The 25,872-nt window shown below is 37.6% G+C and overlaps 1 protein-coding gene across 3 annotated transcripts; it reads left to right on the top strand.

Annotated features, from left to right (window-relative positions):
* Positions 1-6,607: 6,607 nt before the first annotated feature.
* LOC121414442 (L-rhamnose-binding lectin CSL3-like) lies at positions 6,608-20,833 on the top strand. Of its 3 annotated transcripts, none has more exons than XM_041607615.1 (3): positions 6,608-6,748; positions 16,782-16,878; positions 19,944-20,833. In XM_041607615.1, exons 2-3 carry the CDS (start codon positions 16,803-16,805, stop codon positions 20,816-20,818), a joined length of 951 nt encoding a protein of 316 aa, XP_041463549.1. In that variant the 5' UTR covers positions 6,608-6,748; positions 16,782-16,802; the 3' UTR covers positions 20,819-20,833. The 3 variants fall into 3 exon arrangements, with proteins under 3 accessions (XP_041463549.1, XP_041463551.1, XP_041463550.1); XM_041607617.1 differs by lacking the exon at positions 6,608-6,748 and adding an exon at positions 7,211-7,232; XM_041607616.1 differs by lacking the exon at positions 6,608-6,748 and adding an exon at positions 7,226-7,245.
* The last annotated feature ends 5,039 nt before the right edge of the window (positions 20,834-25,872 follow it).

Raw genomic sequence — 25,872 nt, forward strand, 5'->3', positions numbered from 1 at the left:
ATCAAGGAGTTAGGCATCCAGGCTCATCTTCGAGGAAAGAAAAGATCGAAAAAGAATAGAGTCAGAACACAGACCGATAGCTACATCACAGCTCTTGATCCACCTAGTTGTATTCCTTCACCTATACCGGTTGTTATAACAAGGCAAAGGAAACCAAAGTCTCTGGTTTCAAGAGAAATCAATTGTGATAATCTTAAGGCAGTCCCTATTGTATGTAGCTCTGTAGTACAATCCAATAATAATGTATGTCTATGGAATGCACATTCTATTCGTAACAAATCAACCGAGATAACAGAGTATGTACAAGAAAATGATGTTGATATGTTGTTTATTACCGAAACATGGTTAAGTGAAACAGATGATGTAGTGATTGGGGAGTGTACACCACCAGGTTATACATTCATAAGTTATCCCCCAGAATCTCTAGTACTCGAGGAGGTGGTATCGGCGTATTGTTCAAAACATCATTAAAAATGAAGAAGAAGAATGATGTATTCGTTTCTTCAACTTTTGAATTTGCCCATATTACAGATATCTCAGGCTCAGTTCATTTTATTGTTGTGTACAGACCCCTCCTTCAACCGTGAACATGTTATCTCTGTCAGATTTCCTTGCAGAATTTGATGAATTTATCACAGAAACTTCTCTGATTCCAGGAAAGTTAATAATAATGGGTGATTTTAATGTACATTGGGAAAATGCATTAAAGAATGATGTCAAACACATTATGAATACTGTGAGCGCTGCTGGGCTGCAGGGTACAACATGTCCAGGGCCCGACCCATATCCAAGGTCACACCTTAGATCTTATTTTTACTCGTGATGATGCTTTCTTATTTGATTGTCATACGCTAGAAATGTGTTCATCAGACCATTACATGATTCATTTCTCCTTAAGAAAGGAGAAGCCCAATCCTAGTTTGATTACAGAGACCTTGCGCAATTATCGCAAGTTAGACAAAGTAAGGTTCATGAATGCATTGGAGGAATTAGTATCGTTAAGACCACATGATCATGATTGTGATGCACTTTTTAATTGGTATAGTGTTGAAATCACTAAAATTTTGGATGATCATGCACCACCCAAAACAAGAACCTGTGCTCCAAAGTCGCGCTCTCCCTGGTTCAATGAGTCTACACTTGTTGCCGGCCAGCACCGCCGTCAAGCGGAAAGAAAATGGCGCAAAACAAGGCTAGATTCGGACCGAAAACTATTTTTGGAGCAAAATGATAATCTTAACAAGGTTATTAGTGTAGCTAAAGTGAATTACTTCCAAGAGAAATTGAGTTCTTGTGATAGTAAGGAAGTTTATCGTATTATTTATTCTCTTCTGAATAAGAAGTCTGGTCATCTACCTATACATGACTCAGCATATACTTTGAGCTCACAATTTTCTCAATTTTTTGTGGAAAAGATAAGGAAGATTAGAGAAGAAATTGACGCTCTGAATGTTGTCCCTGACACTAGGTTTGTTGATTCAGTTGACGAAACTATTCCTCTCTTTGAAAGCTTTCAATCATATACTCAATCTGATGTGTCCAAGCTTATTATGAATTTCACTAACACATCCTGTATGTTAGATCCAATTCCGACATGGCTTCTAAGAGATAATCTTGTTCAGTTATTGCCATTAATCACTGACATAATTAATAACTCTTTATCTACAGGTAGTTTCCCTTTAGGAGCACATTCATCAATTGTTAGACCTCTGTTGAAAAAGCCGAACTTGGATAAAAATGAACTTTCAAACTACAGACCAGTTTCTAATCTCTCCTTCCTTGCTAAACTCATTGAAAAAGCAGCTTGTTCACAACTAGTTCAACACATCGAAAGCAATAATATGTTTGATTCTGTTCAATCTGCTTACAGGTCGCATCATAGCACAGAGTCGGCATTGGTTAAAGTTAAAAATGATATCATGTTTTCCCTTGACTGTAACAGAGTTGTATTGATCGCACTTTTAGATTTATCTGCTGCTTTCGACACGATCGACCACAAAATTCTTTTATCTCGTCTTTACAGCAGAATAGGTGTGAGATCTACAGCTCTGTCATGGTTTGAGTCGTACCTCACAGGATGGTCCTCCAGAGTTAACATTACTGGTAAACTATCCAAACCCACTAACCTTGATTTTGGTCTTCCGCAAGGTTCGGTAGTAGGCCCTATCGGGTATTCTATATACACCCTACCAGTTGGTAATATTATTACACATCATTGTATCAACTACCATCTTTATGCCGATGACACCCAATTGTATATTTCATTTAATCCGAAAATCCCAGGAGATTTAGTTGTCGCTCTGTTTCGACTTCAGAACTGTATCTCAGATATTAGAAACTGGATGACAGTTAATAAATTAAAGTTGAATGACTCAAAAACAGAATTCTTCATAGCGGCCTCTCCACACAGTCTACGCAATCTGCCAGATCTGAAGTTAACAGTCGGTGATATATCCATAAGCCCTTCAGTTACTGTTAAAAATCTTGGTGTAATTTTTGATAGAGAAATGTCAATGGTTGACCGTGTTTCTCAAATATGCACTACTGTAACTTTTCATTTAAGGAATATTTCTCGAATTAGAAGATATATTACTCAATCTGCCTGTAACAATGCAATTCGTTCTCTAGTTCTGTCCCGTTTAGATTACTGCAATGGTCTTCTCTCTAACATTCCTGTTACTCAAGTAGATCGCATTCAAAGGCTTCAAATTGGGCAGCTCGAATAATTTATCAAGTAACAAGATTTCACTTCTCTAAACCACTCCTTGAATCGTTACACTGGCTTCCCATACGACATCGTATAGTTTTTAAGTTACTTTTGTTAGTTTTTAAGTCTCTCAATAAGCAGGCACCTTTATATCTGCGTGATTGTTTGACCCTATACATCCCTCGCAGGAATGTACGAGCCTCCAGTGACCCATTCCGTCTCACATATAAAATCACTAAGAAACTGGCTGGAGATAGGACTTTTACCATAACCGCTTCAAAATATTGGAATCGCTTACCTTTTACTCTTAGACAATCACCATCTCTTCCTTCATTTAAAAAGGGACTTAAAACCTTCCTTTTTTCCAATCCAGATTTTTAGGATTGTACGTTTTCATTTGTATAGTTGTAATAATCTCCTTTTCTTCTTGTAAGCGCTTTGGGCCATTCTGGGAAAAGCGCAGTATATAAATAATAATAATAATAATAAATAATAATAATAAAGCCGACGACCGAAGGAACCGTAACAATAAAACATTCCTGTACTTGTTTAGGGGTTCATTTCAGGGAATATTTGCCAAGAGTATCGTTAATAAGGTAAAGCCGACGACCGAAAGAACCGTAACAATAAAATATTCCTGTACTTGTTTAGGGGTTCATTTCAGGGAATATTTGCCAAGAGTATCGTTTTGTTTCCAATACTTGTTAAGGGTAGGGTTTCACACGCCAATACTTGTTAAGGGGTTCATTTTCAGAATATGGATATTACGTGTTTAGGGTGCTTTAACTATGTTAAGACTTGCGTGGAATATTAACGTCACTCTACGTAGATACATGTAATACCAAATAACTCTCAATGTAGTGCAAAGGAAAAGATGTGTACAAGAGAGTGCACCATAAAGATGAACGTCATTTAAATTGGTAATAATTGAAGCACAGGGCAATGTTTTCCCGGCTTTCAGCCAGGAGCCGTGGTGTAGCGGTTCTGACTCTCGCCTTGTAATCAGAGGGTCGTGTGTTCAAATCCCACCATGGCCTAGCGCCCTTTGGCAAGGAGTCAATCCACACTTTGCCACTCTCACCCACGTGCTAATTGGGTACCGGTAGGAAACAACAGTCATTGTGGTTGGTTTAGCAAGTTTGCGCCTAACAGGCTGCTTGGAATGCTATGAATCCAGTGACCGGGTACTTTGAACAGTCGTAGATTGATAAAGCGCTATATAAATGCCAATTATCATTATTATTATTATTACATAATCTTTGAGCAATGATCAAACAACATGTCCAACAATAATGAATTGCAGCAATTACAATATATCACAGAAATTAATGTGTTTTGACTCTCTAATTTAAGCAGTTTTCAGCAGCTTTTTTCCGCCAAAAAATAATGATAATAGGGTATAACACCCCTGTAAATCTTAATTACCTAGATCTTAATCACGACAGTACCTATTATTTTATAGATCAAGACTTTAATATTAAATGTAGATCTGTACAAAATACATTTCACAATGGTAGAAACTTGGTCTGGACCAAATACTTTATAGATCTAGATCTATTTCAAGTAGATAACTTATCAACCGGTGTGTTGGCTCAGTTGGTAGAGCGTTCGTCTCACAACCGGAAGGTCGGGTTCAAATCCCGGCCGCGTCAGACCAAAAGACGTTAAAAGATGGGAGTTGCTGCTACCCTGTTTGGCATTCAACATTTAAAGGGATAGAGCCTCGTCGATCTGGCGCTGCACAGCGGCTGCCGGGCCCAAGATCAATTGGGCAAAACAGATTTTCGGAGTATTTCATTTCTGGTGTCTATTTCGAACAATAAAATATGGATTTAAAACACAAAATTTAGCTTTTAATTAAAAATACCTTTATGGAATTAACAATTAACATGTCCACCAGCCTGTGTGCAAAGTAAATGTAGATCTACATTCGGATATTTCCTACAACCGAAAGGGAATTTTCAAAGCCATTCAGTTATCACACACCTCAGAACCTTGCCAAGTGGGTGTGGGTGGATGAATCCCTGTTGATAAGTGATTGATATAAAACCCAATGATTTCATGATTACTTACGTCTACAGATTACCCCCGATTACTCAAATGAGACCTAGTCAGTGGCGTACCGTGGGTCACGGTATTGGGGGGGGGCACCAGCAAAAATTTCGGGTAACTTAGGGAGCGCGCGAAGCGCGCTCAGTTGTCAGGTTTACTGACCTAATAGAGATATTTTAAGGACATGCAGTGCCATCAAACGGATATATATCTCACTGATTAAATAATGCGAGCGCGAAGCGCGAGCTTAAAATTTTTGATATTGAGGGCTAAAAATTAACATTATAAGCGGATTGTTTTGTAATCATGATACTTAACTGTCTCGCTAAACAGACATGCGAAGCGCGAGCAAAATTTTTTGTATAGGCCTATACTGACCCTAAACAAGGAAATTTTAAGGATTATATTATAGAATCCATTAAGAGTATAAATAACTCACCATAGTCATCTAATGCTATTGCCATACTTTGCTGATTTTGTTAGAATTACATCTATACACAGTCATGAAGCACCTTTTGTAGTCATGTAATCATGATTATCATACGCATCTTACTAATCAAATACTGCAAGCGCAAAAGCGCGAGCTGAAAATTTAGGAAATATAGACCTGAAGAGGGCATTCTAAGGGTTGTTTATAGGAATTCTCTAAGACCCTACGTATTATTTTGAATAACCAAATGATGCGAGCGCGAAGCGCGAGCTGAAATTTTTGTATATATTGACCACAAACATGGATATTTTAAGGACTATAGTTACGAATCCATTAAGTCAGAGTATACATATCTCACTATAGTCATCTAATGCGAGTGCCAAGCGCTTGCTGATTTTGTTAGAATTACATCTAAACACATGGAGCACTTTTTGAAGTCATTGTAATCATGATTATTATACGCATCTCACTAATGAAATACTGCGAGCGCGAAGCGTGAGCTGAAAATCTAGGAAATTCAGACATGAAGTGGGGCATTCCAAGGCTTGTTTGTAGGAATTCACTAAGATCCCACGTATTTCACTAACCAAATGATGCGAGCGCGAAGCGCGAGCTAAAATTTTTTATATTCAGATCAGAAAAATTGACATTTTAAGGACTGATTTTAGGAGTTCATGAAGAGCAGAAATCTCACCAATCCACTAATGCGAACGTTAGCGCGGACAAGAAAATGTTTTATATTAAGACCTTAAAATAGGGCAATAACTTCAGTAGTCATGAAAAAGAAAAATATATCACTACTTAAAACAATAATAACTCTAATTGCGAGGAAATATATTATTTTTTTGTATATTGATTTGAAAACGGGAGGCTTTAGTACAGCAGGTATATATATCTCGTTAAAAAGTCTATGCGAGCACCAGGAACAGTGAAGACACAATTAAGCAAATAATGTTTCATAAAGTTGTGAAAAAATGCTTTTAATGTTATATAACATAATATAATATAACACTATGATAAACAACAATTTCTTCTTTCCTTCACTACGTTTCTCTTCCTTTTTTTTCCTCTTTTTCTCCTTTTCCCCGTTTTTTTTTTGGCCAGCCGATTGGAGGGGCACGTGCCCCCCATGCCCCCCCCCCGTAGTTACGCCACTGGACCTAGTAAATGCATAAATACAATATGTCCACTGATGAGTGAAACCATGGGCAGTGAATATCTCCAGATATTTCCTACAACCTATATGGAAATGTCAAAGCCATTCAGTTAACGCACACCCCAGAACCATGCTAAGTGGTTGTGGGTGAAAAAATCAAAAGTGATTGATATACAACACAATACTTCTATGGTTGATTACGTCTACAGATTATCCCCGATTACCGGCCAAAGTATGCACCTAGTATATACTGTAAGTCCACTGATGTGTGAATCAAATTGTATATGATATTTCCTACAAGCACACCTTAGTTCCGATAGTACTTAATACGCATCGTACGTCTTGCTTATGGTTTAGAATCTCCAAGAAGTTGGGAATCTTTCTCTACATCTTTCTCAACTTGGTAAGCCAATAATTCTGTTTATTTTCTAATTTGGGAAGAGTTCCATATGCACCCCACTAAATTTGACAATAGAAATATGGAGAAGGTTCAAAATAATACATCTAGCCCTATAATATAGAACATATATGATGGGATAGTGGAATCGAAACATCTGACTTAGTAGCTACCTATACTACGTACATCAGACCGGTATTAGAGTATGCATCACCTGTTTGGTCTTCATCCATAACTGCTCGCCAGTCTGATGACATTGAAAGGGCGCAAAAGCGAGTTTGTAGGATCATTCTTGGTGGATATCATTCCTACAGCTGGGCTGTGGACCAGCTCAATCTTGAATTGCTTAGATCCCGCCGAGAATGTATTCTTCTTTCCTTTTCGCGTGATCTCCTCAGGTCGTCGCGCCATCGTGACTTTCTCCCCCAATCTCGTCAGTCTGTGTCTGGAAGGCAGTTACGGAACTCTCACCTACTACAGGAACCCAAATGTAGGACTACTAGGTATTATCAATCTTGTATTCCATCTGTCGTCCGCCTGCTTAACAATGATATAAAGCCCAATGTCTAATTGTTATCATCCCGAATGACTCTTAATGACGATTTTCGTGAAAGTTTTATTGAAACATTTCAATGCAAGTAATATTCTTACAATATCTACATGTAATATACTGGCATATATTTCATCTGGGTGTAATGGGTTCAGGTGTGAATATAAATTTGAGAATATTTCCCCATTCTATTTATTGTCTGTTTAATTTTGTATTTATATTACTAGATTATAATGAATTTTTATTGGATAATTAGTGGCAAATGCTGACTAATCTGTTCAAAATTGCATTAATAACTCGTTTACTTGCGCAAAAATTTAATACATATTATTTCAACTTTGTATTGATTACTGAATTTTGTAATTATTGCACTGGTGTTTAATTGGCATTTCCTGTTGAACGATTTGTGGCAAATTATGATTAATCTATTCACTACTTTCAACGGACCGAAAATTGTCATCATATCAACTATTTTAAGTCTACGAGGTCTAATACATGTATCATTTTAAATTTGTATTTTTTTATATGTAGGGGAAGGCGGGGAAAGTTGTGACACTTTTTGCATTTTGCATGTTAGAATTGATATGACAAGTACTATTGTAGAAATAAGTACCTTGCCTTTAAATTTGATTCTTGGGAAATGTTTTTCACCTACATATAACTTTCTACCCCCAAACTGAAAGTCATCGTGACCTTTGAAAAAAACGATGTCAAATGGCTCAACCTGCCCCATATATGGGGTAAGTTGTGCCACCGTCTGGGGGTAAGTTGAGCCACAAAAACTACGTACAAAATGTATGGGGGAGAACCAGGATGTCATTTTTTTGTTTAAAGTCTTTTTACTTGCTAATTCTCTATAATACTAACATCCTTTAAAAGGAAAAGAGCAGTCATGTACATTTGCTCCTTTCAGCCTGCATTTCACTCAATTTTTAAGGTTTGTTTGTTTTTTAAGATACATTACCATAAAAATTACCATGGCTCAACTTGCCCCATGCTGTTTGGCTCAACTTACCCCAGTCCGAGCTTAGTGCGATAATTTTGTATCCACACATTTATTATGCATCTATCATAATAAAAGACTATGACAAGAATGAAGATCCATATATGGACTAACAATGTTGTTATCATGTCTTTACTATATTTAAAGACGTGTGTGTGAATAAAGTACTTATCTAATTCACACTCTTTTTTACTTTTTTTTTGCTGAAATTCATACTTTTCCCTCTAAAAAACTACTTTCTGTTTAAACAATTTGGTGGGGTTAGGGGTTATGCTATGGGTCATCAATACATGACAACACCCACAGCAATGTCTGACTCATTCATTATTGGCCTGGGGCTGGTGGCTCAACTTGCCCCTATGCTCAACTTACCCCGCCTTCCCCTATATATATGTGAACCATTTGTAAACACATTTTTTTTCAGCCATTGGCTGCCAAATGTGTATTGTTTTTGGAATAAATAAACCATGAATGATATAAATGCATATCAAAATATGGTTTATTCCGTCAAAAATTCTTAGAAAAATCGAGTTCGTAAAATTGTCCATAGATATCAGTTTATTTACTCAGTAAAGGGTCTATATGAGTCTAGACTCATCTCATAATCGCTAAAAATTCTCTTCTGGTATCAGCGCTTCTCGCTTAGCGTAGCGGAAAGTGATCTTGACTGCAGTTACAAGGTGAGTTCGAGTCCCATGCAACCAAGGTAAGAAACACTAAAACATCTACAGAGAAACCTGAAGTGAACAGTGCTTGAGCACTTAAAACGGAACTCCTTGTGTGAACGCGCCTGGTGCACTCAATTCACTTAGTATACCCCAACCGTGTTACAGCCAGTAATGCCCATGGCTTGACAGTATGTATGGCCCCCTCAGCCCACGAATAGGTATCGTTCACACCAGGCGCGGATCCAGGATTTCGTAGGGAGCGGGTGTTAAGGCCCTAAACCGCAAATTGCACCTAAACCGCAAATCGCCGCCTAAGCTTGTAGAAAAAAGTATTTTTGAAACGAAGGACCTTGGATGAGTGGTTTCACTCCCCTGGTAACATTTAGTATTAAAGTTTGAAAATTTTTGAAAATAAGCTACTATTACTACTACTACTACTACCACTAATACTACTACTACTCCTACTTCTATACTACTACTACAACTACTACTACTAAAACTACTACTACTACTACTCTTACTGCTACTACTACTACTACTACTACTACTACTAAAACTACTACTACTACTACTACTACTACTACTACTCTTACTGCTACTACTACTTCTACTATACTGCTACTCCTACTACTACTACTACTACTACTACTACTACTACTACCCTACTACTACTCCTACTATACTACTACTAAAACTACTACTACTACTACTACTACTACTACTACTACTACTACTACTACTACTACTACTACTACTACTACTACTGCTACTACTACTCTTACTGCTACTACTACTCCTACTACTACTACTACTACTATAACTACTACTACTACTACTACTACTACTACTACTACTAAAACTACTACTACTACTCTTACTGCTACTACTACTACTACTACTACTACTACTACTACTAAAACTACTACTACTACTACTACTACTACTACTCTTACTGCTACTACTACTTCTACTATACTGCTACTCCTACTACTACTACTACTACTACTACTACTCCTACTACTACTCCTACTATACTACTACTAAAACTACTACTACTACTACTACTACTACTACTACTACTACTACTCCTACTCCTACTCCTACTACTACTCCTACTACTACTGCTACTAAAACTACTACTACTACTACTACTACTCCTACTACTACTACTACTACTACTACTCCTACTACTACTCCTACTATACTACTACTAAAACTACTACTACTACTACTACTCCACTACTACTACTACTACTACTACTACTACTACTACTACTACTACTACTACTACTACTACTACTACTACCCTACTCCTACTACTACTCCTACTATACTACTACTAAAACTACTACTACTCCTACTTCTACTACTGCTACTCTACCTACTACGCTACTCCTACTACTACTACTACTACTACTATTTCGTACTGATTATGACTAAAATATGAGTACATGGCTTCATTACCCTCGTAACATTTTGTATTAAAGTTTTAAAAAGATTATAATAAATATTAAAAAAATTATTTATAGCGATTCTTTATTTTCCGCCTTTCATTTCTTCCCTTTTCCTTTTCCTTTGCTTAAACCTACAGGCGTTAGATTATACTAGGGGAGAATTAGGGATACACAAAAAAAATCTCAAAAAAAAACACACAAAAAAAAACGGCACTATGTACAGCCCAAGTTGCCTAACTCCCATAATAACCAAGAGTCCAAAACCAACAAACAAGAAGAACAATAATGATAGCCTTTTAGGGCCCCATGGGAGACCAACTTTATGTTGAATGAGCACCCTGGTAAAATATTTAAACAAATAAACAAATAAATAAATACGTGTATCAACAAAGGGATCAACAACAACATTTCTCATAAAAATGAGATCAGCACCCTAGTTCTAATTCCTCACTCTTCAACCTCTATCCTTCTGCGATTTATGTTTGCCGCCCTCTGTGTTCACGCCTCTTACGCGCACACGGTCCTTGTTAATATACCGTGTGCGCGTAAGAGGCGTGAACACAGAGGGCGGCAAACATAAATCGCAGATGGATAGAGGTTGAAGAGTGAGGAATTAGAACTAGGGCGCTGATCTCATTTTTATGAGAAATGTTGTTGTTGATCCCTTTGTTGATACACGTATTTATTTATTTGTTTATTTATTCAAATATTTTACCAGGGTGCTCATTCAACATAAAGTTGGTCTCCCATGGGGCCCTAAAAGGCTATCATTATTGTTCTTCTTGTTTGTTGGTTTTGGACTCTTGGTTATGGTGGGAGTTGGGCAACTTGGGCTGTACATAGTGCCGTTTTTGTGGGTTTTTTGGTGGTTTTTTTGTGTATCCCTAATTCTCCCCTAGTATAATCTATCGCCTGTAGGTTTAAGCAAAGGAAAAGGAAAAGGGAAGAAATGAAAGGCGGAAAATAAAGAAAGAATCGCTATAAATAATTTTTTAAATATTTATTATAATCTTTTTAAAACTTTAATACAAAATGTTACGAGGGTAATGAAGCCATGTACTCATATTATTATAGTCATAATCAGTACGAAATAGTAGTAGTAGTAGTAGTAGTAGTAGTAGTAGAAGTAGTAGTAGTAGGAGTAGCAGTAATAGAAGTAGTAGTAGCAGAAAGAGTAGTAGTAGTAGTTTTAGTAGTAGTAGTAGTAGTAGTAGTAGTAGTAGTAGTAGTAGTAGTAGGAGTAGTAGTAGGAGTAGGAGTAGTAGTAGTAGTAGTAGTAGTAGGAGTAGCAGTAGTAGAAGTAGTAGTAGCAGTAAGAGTAGTAGTAGTAGTTTTAGTAGTAGTAGTAGTTTTAGTAGTAGTATAGTAGGAGTAGTAGTAGTAGGAGTAGGAGTAGTAGTAGTAGTAGTAGTAGTAGTAGTAGTAGGAGTAGCAGTATAGTAGAAGTAGTAGTAGTAGTAGTAGTAGTAGTAGTAGTAGTAGTAGTAGTAGTAGTAGTAGGAGTAGAAGTATAGTAGAAGTAGTAGTAGCAATAAGAGTAGTAGTAGTAGTAGTTTTAGTAGTAGTAGTAGTAGTAGCAGTAAGAGTAGTAGTAGTAGTAGTTTTAGTAGTAGTAGTAGGAGGAGGAGTAGTAGTAGGAGGAGTAGTAGTAGTAGTAGTAGTAGTAGTAGTAGGAGTAGCAGTAGTAGAAGTAGTAGTAGCAGTAAGAGTAGTAGTAGTAGTTTAATAGTAGTAGTAGTAGTAGTAATAGTAGGAGTAGTAGTAGTAATAGTAGGAGTAGTAGTAGGAGTAGTAGTAGTAGTAGTAGTAGTAGTTTTAGTAGTAGTAGTAGTAGGAGTAGTAGTAGTAGTAGTAGTAGTAGTAGTTTTAGTAGTAGTAGTAGTAGGAGTAGGAGTAGTAGTAGTGGTAGTAGTTTTAGTAGTAGTATAGTAGGAGTAGTAGTAGGAGTAGGAGTAGTAGTAGTAGTAGTAGTAGTAGTAGGAGTAGAAGTATAGTAGAAGTAGTAGTAGCAATAAGAGTAGTAGTAGTAGTAGTTTTAGTAGTAGTAGTAGTAGTAGTAGTAGCAGTAAGAGTAGTAGTAGTAGTAGTTTAGTAGTAGTAGTAGTAGGAGGAGTAGTAGTAGGAGGAGTAGTAGTAGTAGTAGTAGTAGGAGTAGCAGTAGTAGAAGTAGTAGTAGCAGTAAGAGTAGTAGTAGTAGTAGTAGTTTTAGTAGTAGTAGTAGTAGTTTTAGTAGTAGTAGTAGGAGTAGTAGTAGGAGTAGTAGTAGTAGTAGTAGTAGTAGTAGTAGTAGTAGTAGTAGTAGTATAGGAGTAGGAGTAGTAGTAGTAGTAGTGGTAGTAGTAGTAGTAGTGAAACCACTCATCCAAGGTCCTTCGTTTCAAAAATACTTTTTTTCTACAAGCTTAGGCGGCGATTTGCGGTTTAGGGCCTTAACACGCGTTTCCGTTTTACACCCTGGCGAAGGCATTTTCCGGAAAAGTAGCTAAAAAGCGACTAGTGAAGAGTCTACGTCTACGTTTGTTTACATTATCAGCTGGGCGCGCGATCCAAAGTCCGCACCGAAGTTATCCGCAGAACATACCGTACTGTCTTGCAAATGCAGCTGCATGAGCTTATACTTTCCAGGTTTGATCATTTGCCTTGCCGACTTGCTGATGTCTGTCTTTCTCTCTATCTGTCTATATATCTATCTCTCAAATTCTATCTCTATGTAACTGCAGTATCTATCTATCTAATAATCTTCTCTGTCTCTCTCATTCTTTATCTAACATCTATCTATCTCAATTAAATCTCTCTATCTATCCACCATCTGTCTGTCTTTCTCTATTTCTCTCTATTTATCTATTTTTAACTAGAGTATCTATCTATCTGTTAATTTGTTAATAATCTTCTCTGTCTCTCTCATTCTTTAATTATCTATTTAATATCTCTCTCTCTCTATCTATGTATATCCATCTGTCTGTCTTTCTCTCTTATTCTCTCTATCTATTTTATTTTTTTAACTATCTATCTATTAAGTTGTTAATATTCTTTGTCTCTCTCCCTCTTTATCTAACATCTGTCTATCTCTCATCTATCTATCTCTATCTATCTATCCATCTGTCTGTCTTTCTCTATTTCTCTCTATCTATATATCTATGTATCTATCTGTTAATTTGTCTATCTTCTCTGTCTCTCTCATTCTTTATCTTTCTATCTATCTATAAAAACATCTATATATCTGTCTCTCAAATTCTCTATCTCTCTCCCTCTCTAGCATCTATCTGTCAGTTTTAATATTTTCTCTCTTTCTCTTTGTCCGTCCATATTTCTATCTACAACATCTCTCTCTTTCTATCTATCTATCCACCTCTCTCTCTCTATTTCTATCTATCTATCTGTCTATCTTGTCTCTATTTATTTATCAGTCTTCTATATCTATCTTTCGGCAGCTTCTAAGTGTATCAATCCATCAAACTTCAATTTGTCTTTCCATTATAAGTATCTGTTTATTTTGATTTTGTCTGTCATTCTATTCATTTAGTTAATAATTTATTTTTAGAAAAAAAAAACTATCATAAACAACGCGACTGCAATTCACTCCTGACTGCCGCTTTCTCTGTACATGAAGTGCCGAGGAACTCTGTGCTCTGATCAGTAACTGTGCCATATAGATGTATATTGACACTAGAGTAATCGCTCGCATTGACGCGCGCGTAATGCGGCTGTGATTCCATGTATTGCGCAGCCGCCATCTTAAAGAGGGCAAGAGCGCGGATTTTTAACACACGGCTCTATGGGAGAATATCACATATTTCACTTTTTTACATTATATTTTCAATTTGATGCTGTATGCAACGTTAAAATCACAAGGCAAAACATTTTTATGTTAAAATATATGATAACCATGCATATTTTATAAAGGAGATGGACTGAACATCCAGAAAACAGGGGAAAAACGACGAGGTCGACTGAGTAGTAATAAGCCATCATATAGCATATACCGTGACAAGGGTGTAAGATAAGGTCAACTTAACACTTTAGAGTGTTCATATGTTCTCTTGATTTGGTGCTCATTTGACACTCAGTGTTCAAGCAATATACTGTATTGAAACAACACTTAGAGTGTAAAATAAACACCAAATACTCAGAAGTGTTGAAACAACTTGGTGCTCATTTGACACTCCGGCAGTGTATACTGTGTTGAAACAACACTTAGAGTGTAAAATAAACACCAAATACTCAGAAGTGTTGAAACAACACCGTGACAGGTGTTGGATAGAAATATTTTAACAAAAATTATTGTTGAAGTTACACTTCACTGGAGTAACTCAACACTGTCTGTTGTTGGGGTATTTTTAAAAAATACCCTTGTGTTAAGTTACACCGTCAGGCTGCAGGTGTTGAAGAACTTGAAATCGGACACCAAATGATGTGAATCCGAACCGTGAAACAACACCAAAGCTGGTGTTGGTATTTTTTTTACACCAATGGGTGATTTAAACTTTCGTTTAAATGTTCGTTTCTGCAGGTGGAGGGTGTCAAATGAACACCGAATGGTGTCAACTTCATAACATTCTCCGACTCGTGTTCAAATCGAACACCAAGACTGGTGTTGATATATTTTAACATCCTAAATGTTGGTAATCTTAACACCAGTGGCAGAACGTGTAACTCCAACACCAGATGGTGTGGTCCTTTATTGATTGGGCTGCTAGATTTAACACCCGTGGTGTTAAATATAGCTATAAAGTCGCATAGTCTCCAATATTATATTTAATGGGATTATCAGTGATTCACCATATGATTTCTACCTTGATTTCAAAATTAACTGAAAGGAGGGGAAACTTCAGACCAAGCCCTGATCTACATCATAGGTAATGCACGTACAGCAACCTATTTTTCCCCGTTTTCTGGATGTTGAGTCCATCTCCTTTATAAAATATGCATGGTTATCATATATTTTAACATAAAAATGTTTTGCCTTGTGATTTTAACGTTGCATACAGCATCAAATTGAAAATATAATGTAAAAAAGTGAAATATGTGATATTCTCCCATAGAGCCGTGTGTTATAAATCCGCGCTCTTGCCCTCTTTAAGATGGCGGCCGCCCCGAACATGGATTCACAGCAATTTGATGAAGTCCGCCCTCTAGTGTCAATAATATACATCTCTATGAACTGTGCAAATTGCATGCGGTGGTGGACTCGCCTGTGTCGCACGCTGCATGCAACCAGCGACGTGTGTAGACTCTTCACTAGTCGCTTTTTGGCTACTTTTCCGGAAAATGCCTTCGCCAGGGTGTAAAACGGAAACGCGCGGGCGGGAGAATGCTCAATATACATTCATTCTTTCAATTTGCGTATACGTAGTTACGTCTTTTTTTATCATTATTATTTGCTTTAGCTGCATGCATTTATGTTTGCATGATTTCGAATTATATGTCTCTGTTCTGATTATGTGATACAATTTGTCTGCTATGTTTATTACACTGTTATTTAATTTGTGTATTGTACTGCTGCAATTATCTTTTTTTATTATTTCCTTGATTATGTATATATAAATTTTATTTGAATGAATAATAAAGATTACTACAAAACAAAAACACTGGACATCAGCTCAAGTACACTCAGCCATTCTGCAGAGTGAATTGCTATACGTGCAGTTTGTTCCCAAGAACCATCCTTGAATAAGACCCACCCTTATTTGGAATACTCTCCCAAACGCTGCTGTAACTTCAACCTAGATGGCTTACGGGGAGCAACATTGCCTATCATTCAACAAATGTTGCCTCCCTCCCCTTGCGATGCTGTCGCACACTTACCACGCGCACACTGCACTTAGCCAGGCCTGCACTTAGCACTATGTATACACTGCACCAAGAATACCACCACAGTATCACTACATCACCTGAAGCACTAGCAACACCCGAAACAGCACGACCCTCTCTAGGGCAGCGTGCAAGCTTTTTGGGAGAGTATGTCTTCATGGTTTGAAAGCTTATGATGTGCGTTTTTTAAACTCAATGAAAATCTCCAAAATTCATTTGTTTAGACTTATTGTTAGCTTTGGGGGTGACTGGTTACATTTAAGGGTGAAAAATATATTCCTGAAATTTCAGGTACCATGTCTGTTTTGTATTTTTTTACATTTATGCCGTAATTATGTAGGCCTACTCATATACCCAAACTGAATAAGTAAATTTAACTTCGTTGATTTGACTTAACACATACTGAATTGGCAAAGCAAGAGTTAGATATGAACTTGGATTATTTAAATTACATCATTCACCGAAATTTCATTTCTCTTGATTTGCTCGGTAAAATATAAAATTCATTATAACTTCTAATTGCAAACAAATTTACCCACCTTTTGTTATCTAGGGGAAGAAAAACACAACGGAAATGGCTACAATGGCAAGAAAATTGATTCTCTGTTGCTTCTTTCTGTCTGCGTCATTTGGAGCTTCTCGTGCTATTGGTGAGTAGAATATATCAAAAAGAAATTACATTTAAGTAAATCCACATCGGCAATGTTCAGTTACTTGTCGAGCACTGATATTTAAATTTAAACATAATGATTTGAATTCAAATAAAAAAAATTTGTTTCTGTCATGGTATTGGTGACTCCTGTTTTCATTTACGAACTCGGCTTTCACAGCTTTTTGTTGGTATTACTCTATTACTCCAAGGTGGTATATTATAACCAATAACATATGAACCATTTCATGTCTTAGTTAACAAGGGACTGTGGTTGTTCTTACCTCAATTTAAATCATTTAAGATTTAACCCTAAATCTCCCGGAGTATTTTGATTCTTGCCATTTCCCGGGGGGGGGGGCATTATGGCCGCCCTTAAGATCTCATTATCTACGCAGTTGCATAGTTGCAGTTGCAAATTTCACTGAATTCATATATTTTATTTTATATGAATTAATTATGCTAATTTATTCATGAAATAATACTTTTTGCTCTGATTCACTGAATAAGAAGGCTTTTTTGGTGGAAATATTCTTTATAGCATTCCTAACAATTGTAAATGAAAAGAAAAATCTAGTACCAAGACCGATTTCTTATGTATTTCGTTTTTTTTCTTATTTTTTTCTCTTTTTTCTCTTGTTTTTACTTATTTTTTTAATTGTTTTTTTCGATGGAAATCGTTCTCGACTTAATGCTGATCATAAACAAGGCAAAATTAATTAAGTTTAATTAGTAAAAGTAGAAATAATGATACATTCATGGATTTTGGCTAAATACACAATTTGCATTGGATTTGTACATGAAATCACGTTTTTGTGCAATTTTGGGTCTGCATACACTTACATAATGTTGTGTAATGTCGTAAACGCGTACCCGGGCGTCACAAATTTGTTCTCAAAATTTGGAAACTTGGAAGTAAAAAGTCAGTGAGCGGTGAGGTCAAAAATAAAATTGCAGCAGATATATCGCTAAAATTGTCGAGGGGGGGGGGCTATTATGCCCCCCCCCGGAGATTTTGATTGTACGGCAACCGTCTGGATTTCATTGAAAATCCCCAGTCTGCCTACAATTTGGAAAAGACTGAACTTCTGTTCTTTAATATATGCGCGTCAACCAACACAGGAAACAGAGACTCATTGCTATGTTTCAAGCAGAAAATTCTAACACGAACGGGAATTACTCAATTTGGGAAGCTTGTATCACCTTCTTCCATTTTGATGCAGATCATATGCCTATCATAAACTGGGTTCGAAAATAAAAAAAGACAAATTAAATTTCACAAGCTCACTACACAAATTCCCATCAGTCAAAATGAACAAAGTTTTGACACAGGCTAGCTTCAATAATCTTAACTAAACACATGTCAATAATTAAGAGATTTGTTTAATAAAAGAGAGGCTCAAGCCTCTCAAATCAATTGGTTCTGGAATCGAAATTCACAGATTGACAAAAGAAAGACCGATGAAAATGAGATGGGATTAAACCAAATGGTCATTTTGGAGAGGTCCAGAAAAACACCTACTGTATGTTCAAATTTATCAATAGCTTTTGTGTTTTTTTTTCAACAAATGAAAGAGGAGCATGAGATGTACTATGATTTTGGCGGAATCCAAATTGAAAGTCAAAAATTATATCATATTTATTCAAAAAATCTAATAATCTTGTATATACATGATATAAAAAAAAACTGCAATGCGAGCTCAAATTCTTTGCTCTCTAAATATTCATTGAGATATATTTCATTGAAATAGTTCTAAAACGTATCCCGTCATCAGGTCAATGAATCCCAACATTTCAGCTAGCAAATCGCGCTTACATTATTTGAGAGAGTTACGTATCACGTTTGTGTGAAAGATCAGGGGGTGGGGGTATTTCATCAGCATTTTCATCCGACAAGTTGTTAGATCTGACATCTTTCTCTGGGGAGCGTTTCATCAATATTTTCATCCGACAAGAGGTACTGTTCCTTTGGTAACTGTCGGATAAAATGGGACTTGTCGGATAAAACGTCCGACAAGTCCATTCATGAAACGCCCCCTGTTAAATGTCTCTTTTCATATAGAAATGTATCCATAAAGATTCGTCTCGTGTTTTTCACTCCCATCTCTTTTACAAAATGTACCTAATAAAAGTCAAAATTTCTTGTCTAAATTATCACAATTTTGCCTGGCGCTCCGCCCCCGCATTTTAACGAGGCATGTGGATAAGATTTTATTAGATATATTACAAAATATCCCGTATTCAGGTCAATCAAAAATGTAGTTCGCACTCGCTTCATTCATTTTTAATTCCAACATTTTAGCTAGCAAATTTAGAATTATCCCTTTTTAAAGGAGAATGAAACCATTGGAACAAGATAGCTTGTGTGAAAACAGAAAAATTAAAGAAACAGATCAGCAAAAGTTTGAGAAAAATTGGACAATAAATGAGAAAGTTATGAGCATTTAAATATTGCAATCACTAATGCTATGGAGATCCTCCGATTGGCAATGCGACAAGGATGTGTGATGTCACTGATGAACAACTCTCCCAATTACTTTAGTATATATTTCACTTGAATTGCCTCTTTTATCACATCTATCCATAGATCATGTGTTCTTTCTACATGAGGGCAAGTAATACATATTTTTTAAAAATACATCATGGATAAAGAGTTTGTATCATCATAAGAAAAATCAAAAAGAGACATTTTGAGGGTATTTTATAGTCCACCAAAAGGAAAATTGTTCATCAGTGACATCACACATCCTTGTCACATTGCCAATGGGAGGATCTCCATAGCATTAGTGATTGCAATATTTAAATGCTCATTACTTTCTCATTTATTGTCCGATTTTTCTCAAACTTTCTTTATTCTTATTCTTTGATTTTTCTGTTTCTACACAAGCCTATTTGTTCTCAAGGTTTCATTCCCCTTTAAGGTCGGTATATAAAAAAATGAGCTCGCGCTTCAAGACCAAATAATTTTTTAACAAATTAATGCTGCTCATAAAGTTGATTTTATTTGTTGTGCCCCATGCTCATAGATTTATGATCATGTATATAAATTCTTTCATTGAAATACAGTGGAAAGGGAATGTCAAGGAGGAACCCTTTCTCTGGAGTGTCCCAACGGATTCCTCATCAGTATCAACTATGCAAATTATGGTCGTACTGCCGGCAAGGATATCTGCCCACATAGATATATCCGGACAACAAGATGTTTCGCCCGCAAATCACTCAAAATCGTCAAAGAAAACTGTGACGGAAGACCATCATGCAGTGTCGCAGCTAACAATGACGTATTTGGCGAACCCTGTTTTGGTACCTTCAAGTACCTCGAGGTAGACTACTCCTGCCACCGCAATCCCGGCTGTAACAGAGAACAAGGGTGTGAGGGACAGGACATCAATCTGCAGTGCCCTGAAGAAACCCCGGCTATTCACATCTGCAATGCAATGTTTGGCCGACAACTTCCCGGATCAGATTTGTGCCCCCATCCTAACATCCGAACCACCAACTGCGCCTCTCCCATCTCGTTGAATAGAGTTCGATCTCGTTGTGAGGGCCGATCTTCCTGTTCCGTCGCTGCTTCTAGAAATGTATTTGGTGAACCTTGCTACGGAACTTACAAGTACCTGGAAATTGATTACGTTTGTGCACGACGTGGTCGGATGTGTGAAGGAGGTACCCTGACCCTCAGCTGTTCATCTGGGCAGATTATCTTAGTCATGGATGTGTTCTACGGACGCAAGGCAGGTCAAGAAGTCTGCCCCAATTTCCACGTGTTCAATCAGAACTGTCAGGCGGAGAACAGTGTCGGCAAAGTCGAAGCCGCATGCAATGGCAAATCATCATGCTCCGTGGATGCAAGCAACAGTGTCTTCGGGGATCCGTGCAAGGGAACTCAAAAGTACCTCGACGTTCTTTACGAATGTAAGCAATATTGTCTTTCCTCTTAGAAAATGAAAGTTAAATCACGTCGGCGGTATGGAGCTTAAAGTAAACCATGATAGAGTATAAAGGCCTAACACACTGCCCGAGCGTTTTTGGAGCGGTCGTGGAGCGGTAGGGAGAGAGGGTCGAATTTCGACAACGCTCGTCACCGCTCACAAAATTGTGGAAAAATCGAAAACATGGGCGTTGCCTTAGCGGTGCACCGCTTAAGCCAGCGTAGATTTAGCGTTGGTTTAACGGTGACAAGCGGTCGCGAGCGTTGGTTTAGCGGTGACTAGAGCGTTGATAGAGCGGAGTTCTGCGCATCCGGGCGTCGGCTGGACTGGTTTAACCAATAGCGCACCTAATTTTCCACAGGGGGGGGGGGCAAAAACGTCCGCCCAAAAATTTGACAAGCAAAAAAAAGGTCTTCAAGCTCGTCAGGGTGGGGGGCAAAAAAGGTCTTCAGGTTCGTCAGGGAGCACAGGAATACGTCCTTTGCATGGCTTGTGACTCGTCAGGGGGGGGGGCAGACTGCCCCCCCTCCCCGTAAATACGCTAGATCATGATGACCAAAAGAGTGTATTTATGCAGCTACTTACTGTACTAGCCACAATTACTCTGGTAGACAAAAGTACATCCCTTCATTGCTATAATTTAACAATGAATGGATGAATGCATCGTTCCAGCAATCCTGTGTCCGCTTGGAAAACGCTTACAACCGCTCCACCAAAGTTTGTGAACCGTTTAATCACCGCCCGGGCAACGCGGGCGAAGCAGCGGTTGTCTAGCGTCCAAGATTTCTGCGTTGGCCTAGCGGACCCAAGCGTTCACGAACTTTCGTCTAGCGGTGCCAAACTTTGATGCCAAAGCGTTGTTAGATCGCTAGTCAACTTTGCTGGAGCGGAAAATTGCCCGCTCCTCACCGCTCGCCAAGGGCGCCGGAAGCGGGGGGGGGGGGGGGCAGGGGGGCACTTGCCCCCCCAAATAAAATTGGGGGGGGGCAAAACGAGATTTTGCCCCCCAACGTGCCCCCCTGAAGAAAAAATGATAAATTATTCAAGGACAAAAGTAAACGATGAAGGCACTTTTCTGCCTAAAAATTGTCATTTCCATTGCCAAAAATGAAAAAATTTCGCCCCTGACGGGGCAATTACATAATCATAGTAAGCCTCGCGTCTTTTGACGAACATGTCCCTCTGTGAAACATACCTTTGAGAAGCCCCTTTTCCATCTTATTACAGTGTGATAACGTTTAACCTTTTAATGAATACATTTCAGACTAAAACCGAATGGCAAATTGAAAGTGGTTCACCAATGCAATGCTGGCTGTGTCGGCTAACAATTGCGCGGTCGCCCAGAAACGCTCAGACCGGACCCGATATCACTTAACGCGCGTGAACGCAAGTTACTCGAGCAACATATGGAATCTGAAAATGACTGTAAAACAGAAAAGGTTAAAGAGTTAAAGAGGCTTGAGTAGTTGGATTATTGGATAAATGAGACGATGCTAGCTTGAGTCGGCGAATGGAGTGCAGACCAGGAGTAGTTATTTATCAAATACTCAATCCTCTTCTACCTTTTCTGGTTTACTGTCTTTTTCAGGACTACGCGCATTTAAACAAAAAATTACTCGAATATCAATTGTTCACTTCCTTCCCTATCGATTTCACTTCTTCCTCTATCCACTTTTTCGAAAACTCCACATGATGTACCGACAACCATATCTGCTATTGGAATGTAATTGTTTTCTTCTAATAATGTTACATAATGTACATTGTGAACTGCGGTAGTTTGTTAAAGGGATGGTCCGGGCTGAAAGTATTTATAGTTAGAGTAGAATTCACTGAGCAAAATGTTGAAAATTTCATCAAAATCGGATAACAAATAACAAATTTATTGAATTAAAAAAGTTTAGTAGCAATATTTTGTGAAAACAGTCGTCATGTATATTCATTACGTGGGCAGATGATGTCACATCTCCACTTGTTCTTTTGTATTTTATTATATGAAAATAGGTTTATTCACATTTTTTTCCTCCAAGAACTAGAAAATTGGATTGACATTTAGTGCATTAGATATTTATTGCTGCAACTTATTTCATTATACAGGTTATAAGGGAGACATATTATTCACACAAGTATGAAATAATGAAAAAATATGATTTTATTTAATAACATAAGAAAACAGAAAGTGGAGATGTGACATCATCAGCCCACCTAATTAATATTCATGACAACTGTTTTTCACCAAATGTTGCTAAATTTTAAAACGTCAATAACTTTATTATTTGTTATCCGATTTTGATGAAATTTTCGGCATTTTGCTCAGTGAATTCTACTCTATGTATTAAGATATAAATATTTTCAGCCCGGACCATCCCTTTAATCAGTTCATGATTATTTACAAATGAATATTTCCTGGAATTTGATAATCATCATTTCCTAGTTATGGTCACATTTTCCCCAGAAAATATAAGAAGATTTTGAAGGGGTCATCTAAAAGTGCTTCCCAGCCATACAAAACATGCAAAAGGAAACACAAATCGAGTAATAAACATGATAAATGTTTAAACTTTAATGATTTTCAGAAAAGTTTTAAATTGTTAGACAATTAAGCTTGACATATTTCTTTTTCCTTAATTCAGTTACAAAATATGAAAATGTATTGCCCATGCATGGATAATCAGCATCTCCAATGCTTATGTCAGAAATGATTTGCATAGAATGGGTATTTAAGTGCTTATTGATGTCTGCCACGTCAAAACAGTATGACATTTTGAACTTGAAAAGACATTCATTAGAATTTATTTTGTTTCTGTTGTTGCGGTTCTTCTGCTTAATACGCTCCTTGTTCTGACAGGAATTACTTGAAACTTATGATGATTGTGCTCTCTCGTGTCGTCCGTTTATGTAAATGTACATAAATATTCCTGAAAGGATATTGCATGAAAAATGTAATTTCTGGTATTTTGAGTCAATATTGGAAATTCAATTGATCAGACACAAAAAAACTTATTCCGAAGCGATCGTTTGGCACGTAGATTTCATAGGTTCTCATAGATTGTGGTTTGAATTTCAAGAAATTTATTTTTGAACGCTCTTAGAAACGCAACTTTTATACTCAGTTTTTACACAAAGTCCTTACCGTAGGGGGGGGGTCCCACACCCTCTCCCGCTCGATCGCTTCGGTATCTCACGCTGTAAAAAATATTGTGCTCCCTTCGGGATTTTGCCCCCCCCAAAAAAACTGAAAGTGTTCCGGCGCGCCTGCCGCTCGCAATAGTTTGAGCAGCTCAAAACTTTCGGAGCGGTAGGAGGGACCATCAGCGGTGGCCGAGCGTATTCGGCGTTGCCTTAACGGAGGCCAACTTAACTTAAACGGTGGTGAACGGTAGAAAACGGTGATGATTTTTTTTCCCTCCGCTCCACAACCGCTCCAACAGCACTCGGGCGGTGTGACCGGGCCTTCAAGGCAGTGTACATAGGAGTAATAAAGTAAGAGCATGACCGTAATGCTAGCAAATATCTGAACAACATCACTCTTTAAAACGTTGTATGGCCGCAAAATAACATTTCGTAAACTTACAATTATCATGATCAGGGGCCACGGAACGGGAATCTTTTTTTCCAAAACCGTGTGCAAAAACGTAAAAATGGCCATATGAATGTGATTTTTAGCATGGTTAGCCCCCACTTTTGGATCAGCCCCCCCCCCCCACTTTGAAAACCGTTCCGCGGCCCCTGATGATATATGTTTTTTTTTTAATTCCTGGAGGGGGGGGGGGGGGGGTAGCGACGGTCAATTTGGTTTTTCAAACAGTGTCAAGGAAAAATAATATAAAGAAAAAAAAAATGAGGAAAGACGAGGATAAAATATTATATATTCGTGTAAGTCTAATTGACGGATAGGCTTACCCCTTGTTTTTTCAATCAAGAAAAAAAAATGATGCTATCCCTAACCCATCAAAATACTCAGGCACTATCTGTATTTCAGTATTCTTGAATAATGCGAGGGGTTTATATATATGTTACGTACACTACTGATTCATAAGAGCATTCAAAGAATTAGCCTGGTTATGGATACAATCAAGGAAAGCTGGGGGAGAAAGATAAAACCAGAAATGATAAAGACCGAAGAAAACTGATTTTTGATTATAGATTTGATTCAACGTTTAATAAATAACAAATTTAGAATTACAAATCACACAACACTGCCCACGCAGAATCTACCTGACGCTATCTGTTAAAATTGAAGCTGAACTCCTCCTCGTCTGACTCAAATCAAGAAACGATTAAAGGTAGACATCAATTAATAGAACAATCGCCAAAAATCGACAAAATTGCAGGAGAAACAAATGTCGTCTGTCACTGACTTTTCATGGAATTCGAGCTGACGTCATACAGGTTGTGCGCAGGCGCAGTTGATTTGATAAAAAAAGAATATTCCAGTCGAGCGGGGGGGGGGGGGGTGGGGATCAAGGTGTGAACAAAGTATCGTGGCAACAGAAAAGTAATACATATTTATATACGAGATAAATGCATTGGTAATAAACCAAAAGTAGTAATAAAAGACGAAATCATTATGATGAACTTCAAGATGAACTTTCTCATTATTAAGTTAATAATAATGATGATAATGATAATAAATTAATTCTTTATCATAACATTCACCCGGGTTTAGAAATATTGTTGTCCTCAACAATAATCAAAAAATCTAATCTACATTGGTATGTAACGCCGCGGTGATCGTTTTGTCCGCGTCGAGCGGCGAGACTCTTTGGAAATTGGTATTCCCCTCTTCGATAGGTATGTTCTCAATGTCATCGTCTTCGTCAGTATCAGAGAATGTACATGCTGTCAACAAATTTTTATGAACATTTCTTTCTTTGCCTGACATATTTCTGATGACATAGACATCCTGACCGGACATTCGCCTTACGACCGTGTAGGGGTTTTCAAGCCACTTGTCAGCTAGTTTTTGACGACCAACTATAGCCTTGTTAGCTACCAGTACCTTGTGTCCTTCTACAAATGGCGCCTCTTTGGTCGTTCTGTCATAGAATTCCTTCATTTTGATA

The sequence above is a fragment of the Lytechinus variegatus genome, chromosome 4, assembly GCF_018143015.1.
Source record: "Lytechinus variegatus isolate NC3 chromosome 4, Lvar_3.0, whole genome shotgun sequence".
Taxonomy (NCBI): Eukaryota; Metazoa; Echinodermata; class Echinoidea; order Temnopleuroida; family Toxopneustidae; genus Lytechinus; species Lytechinus variegatus.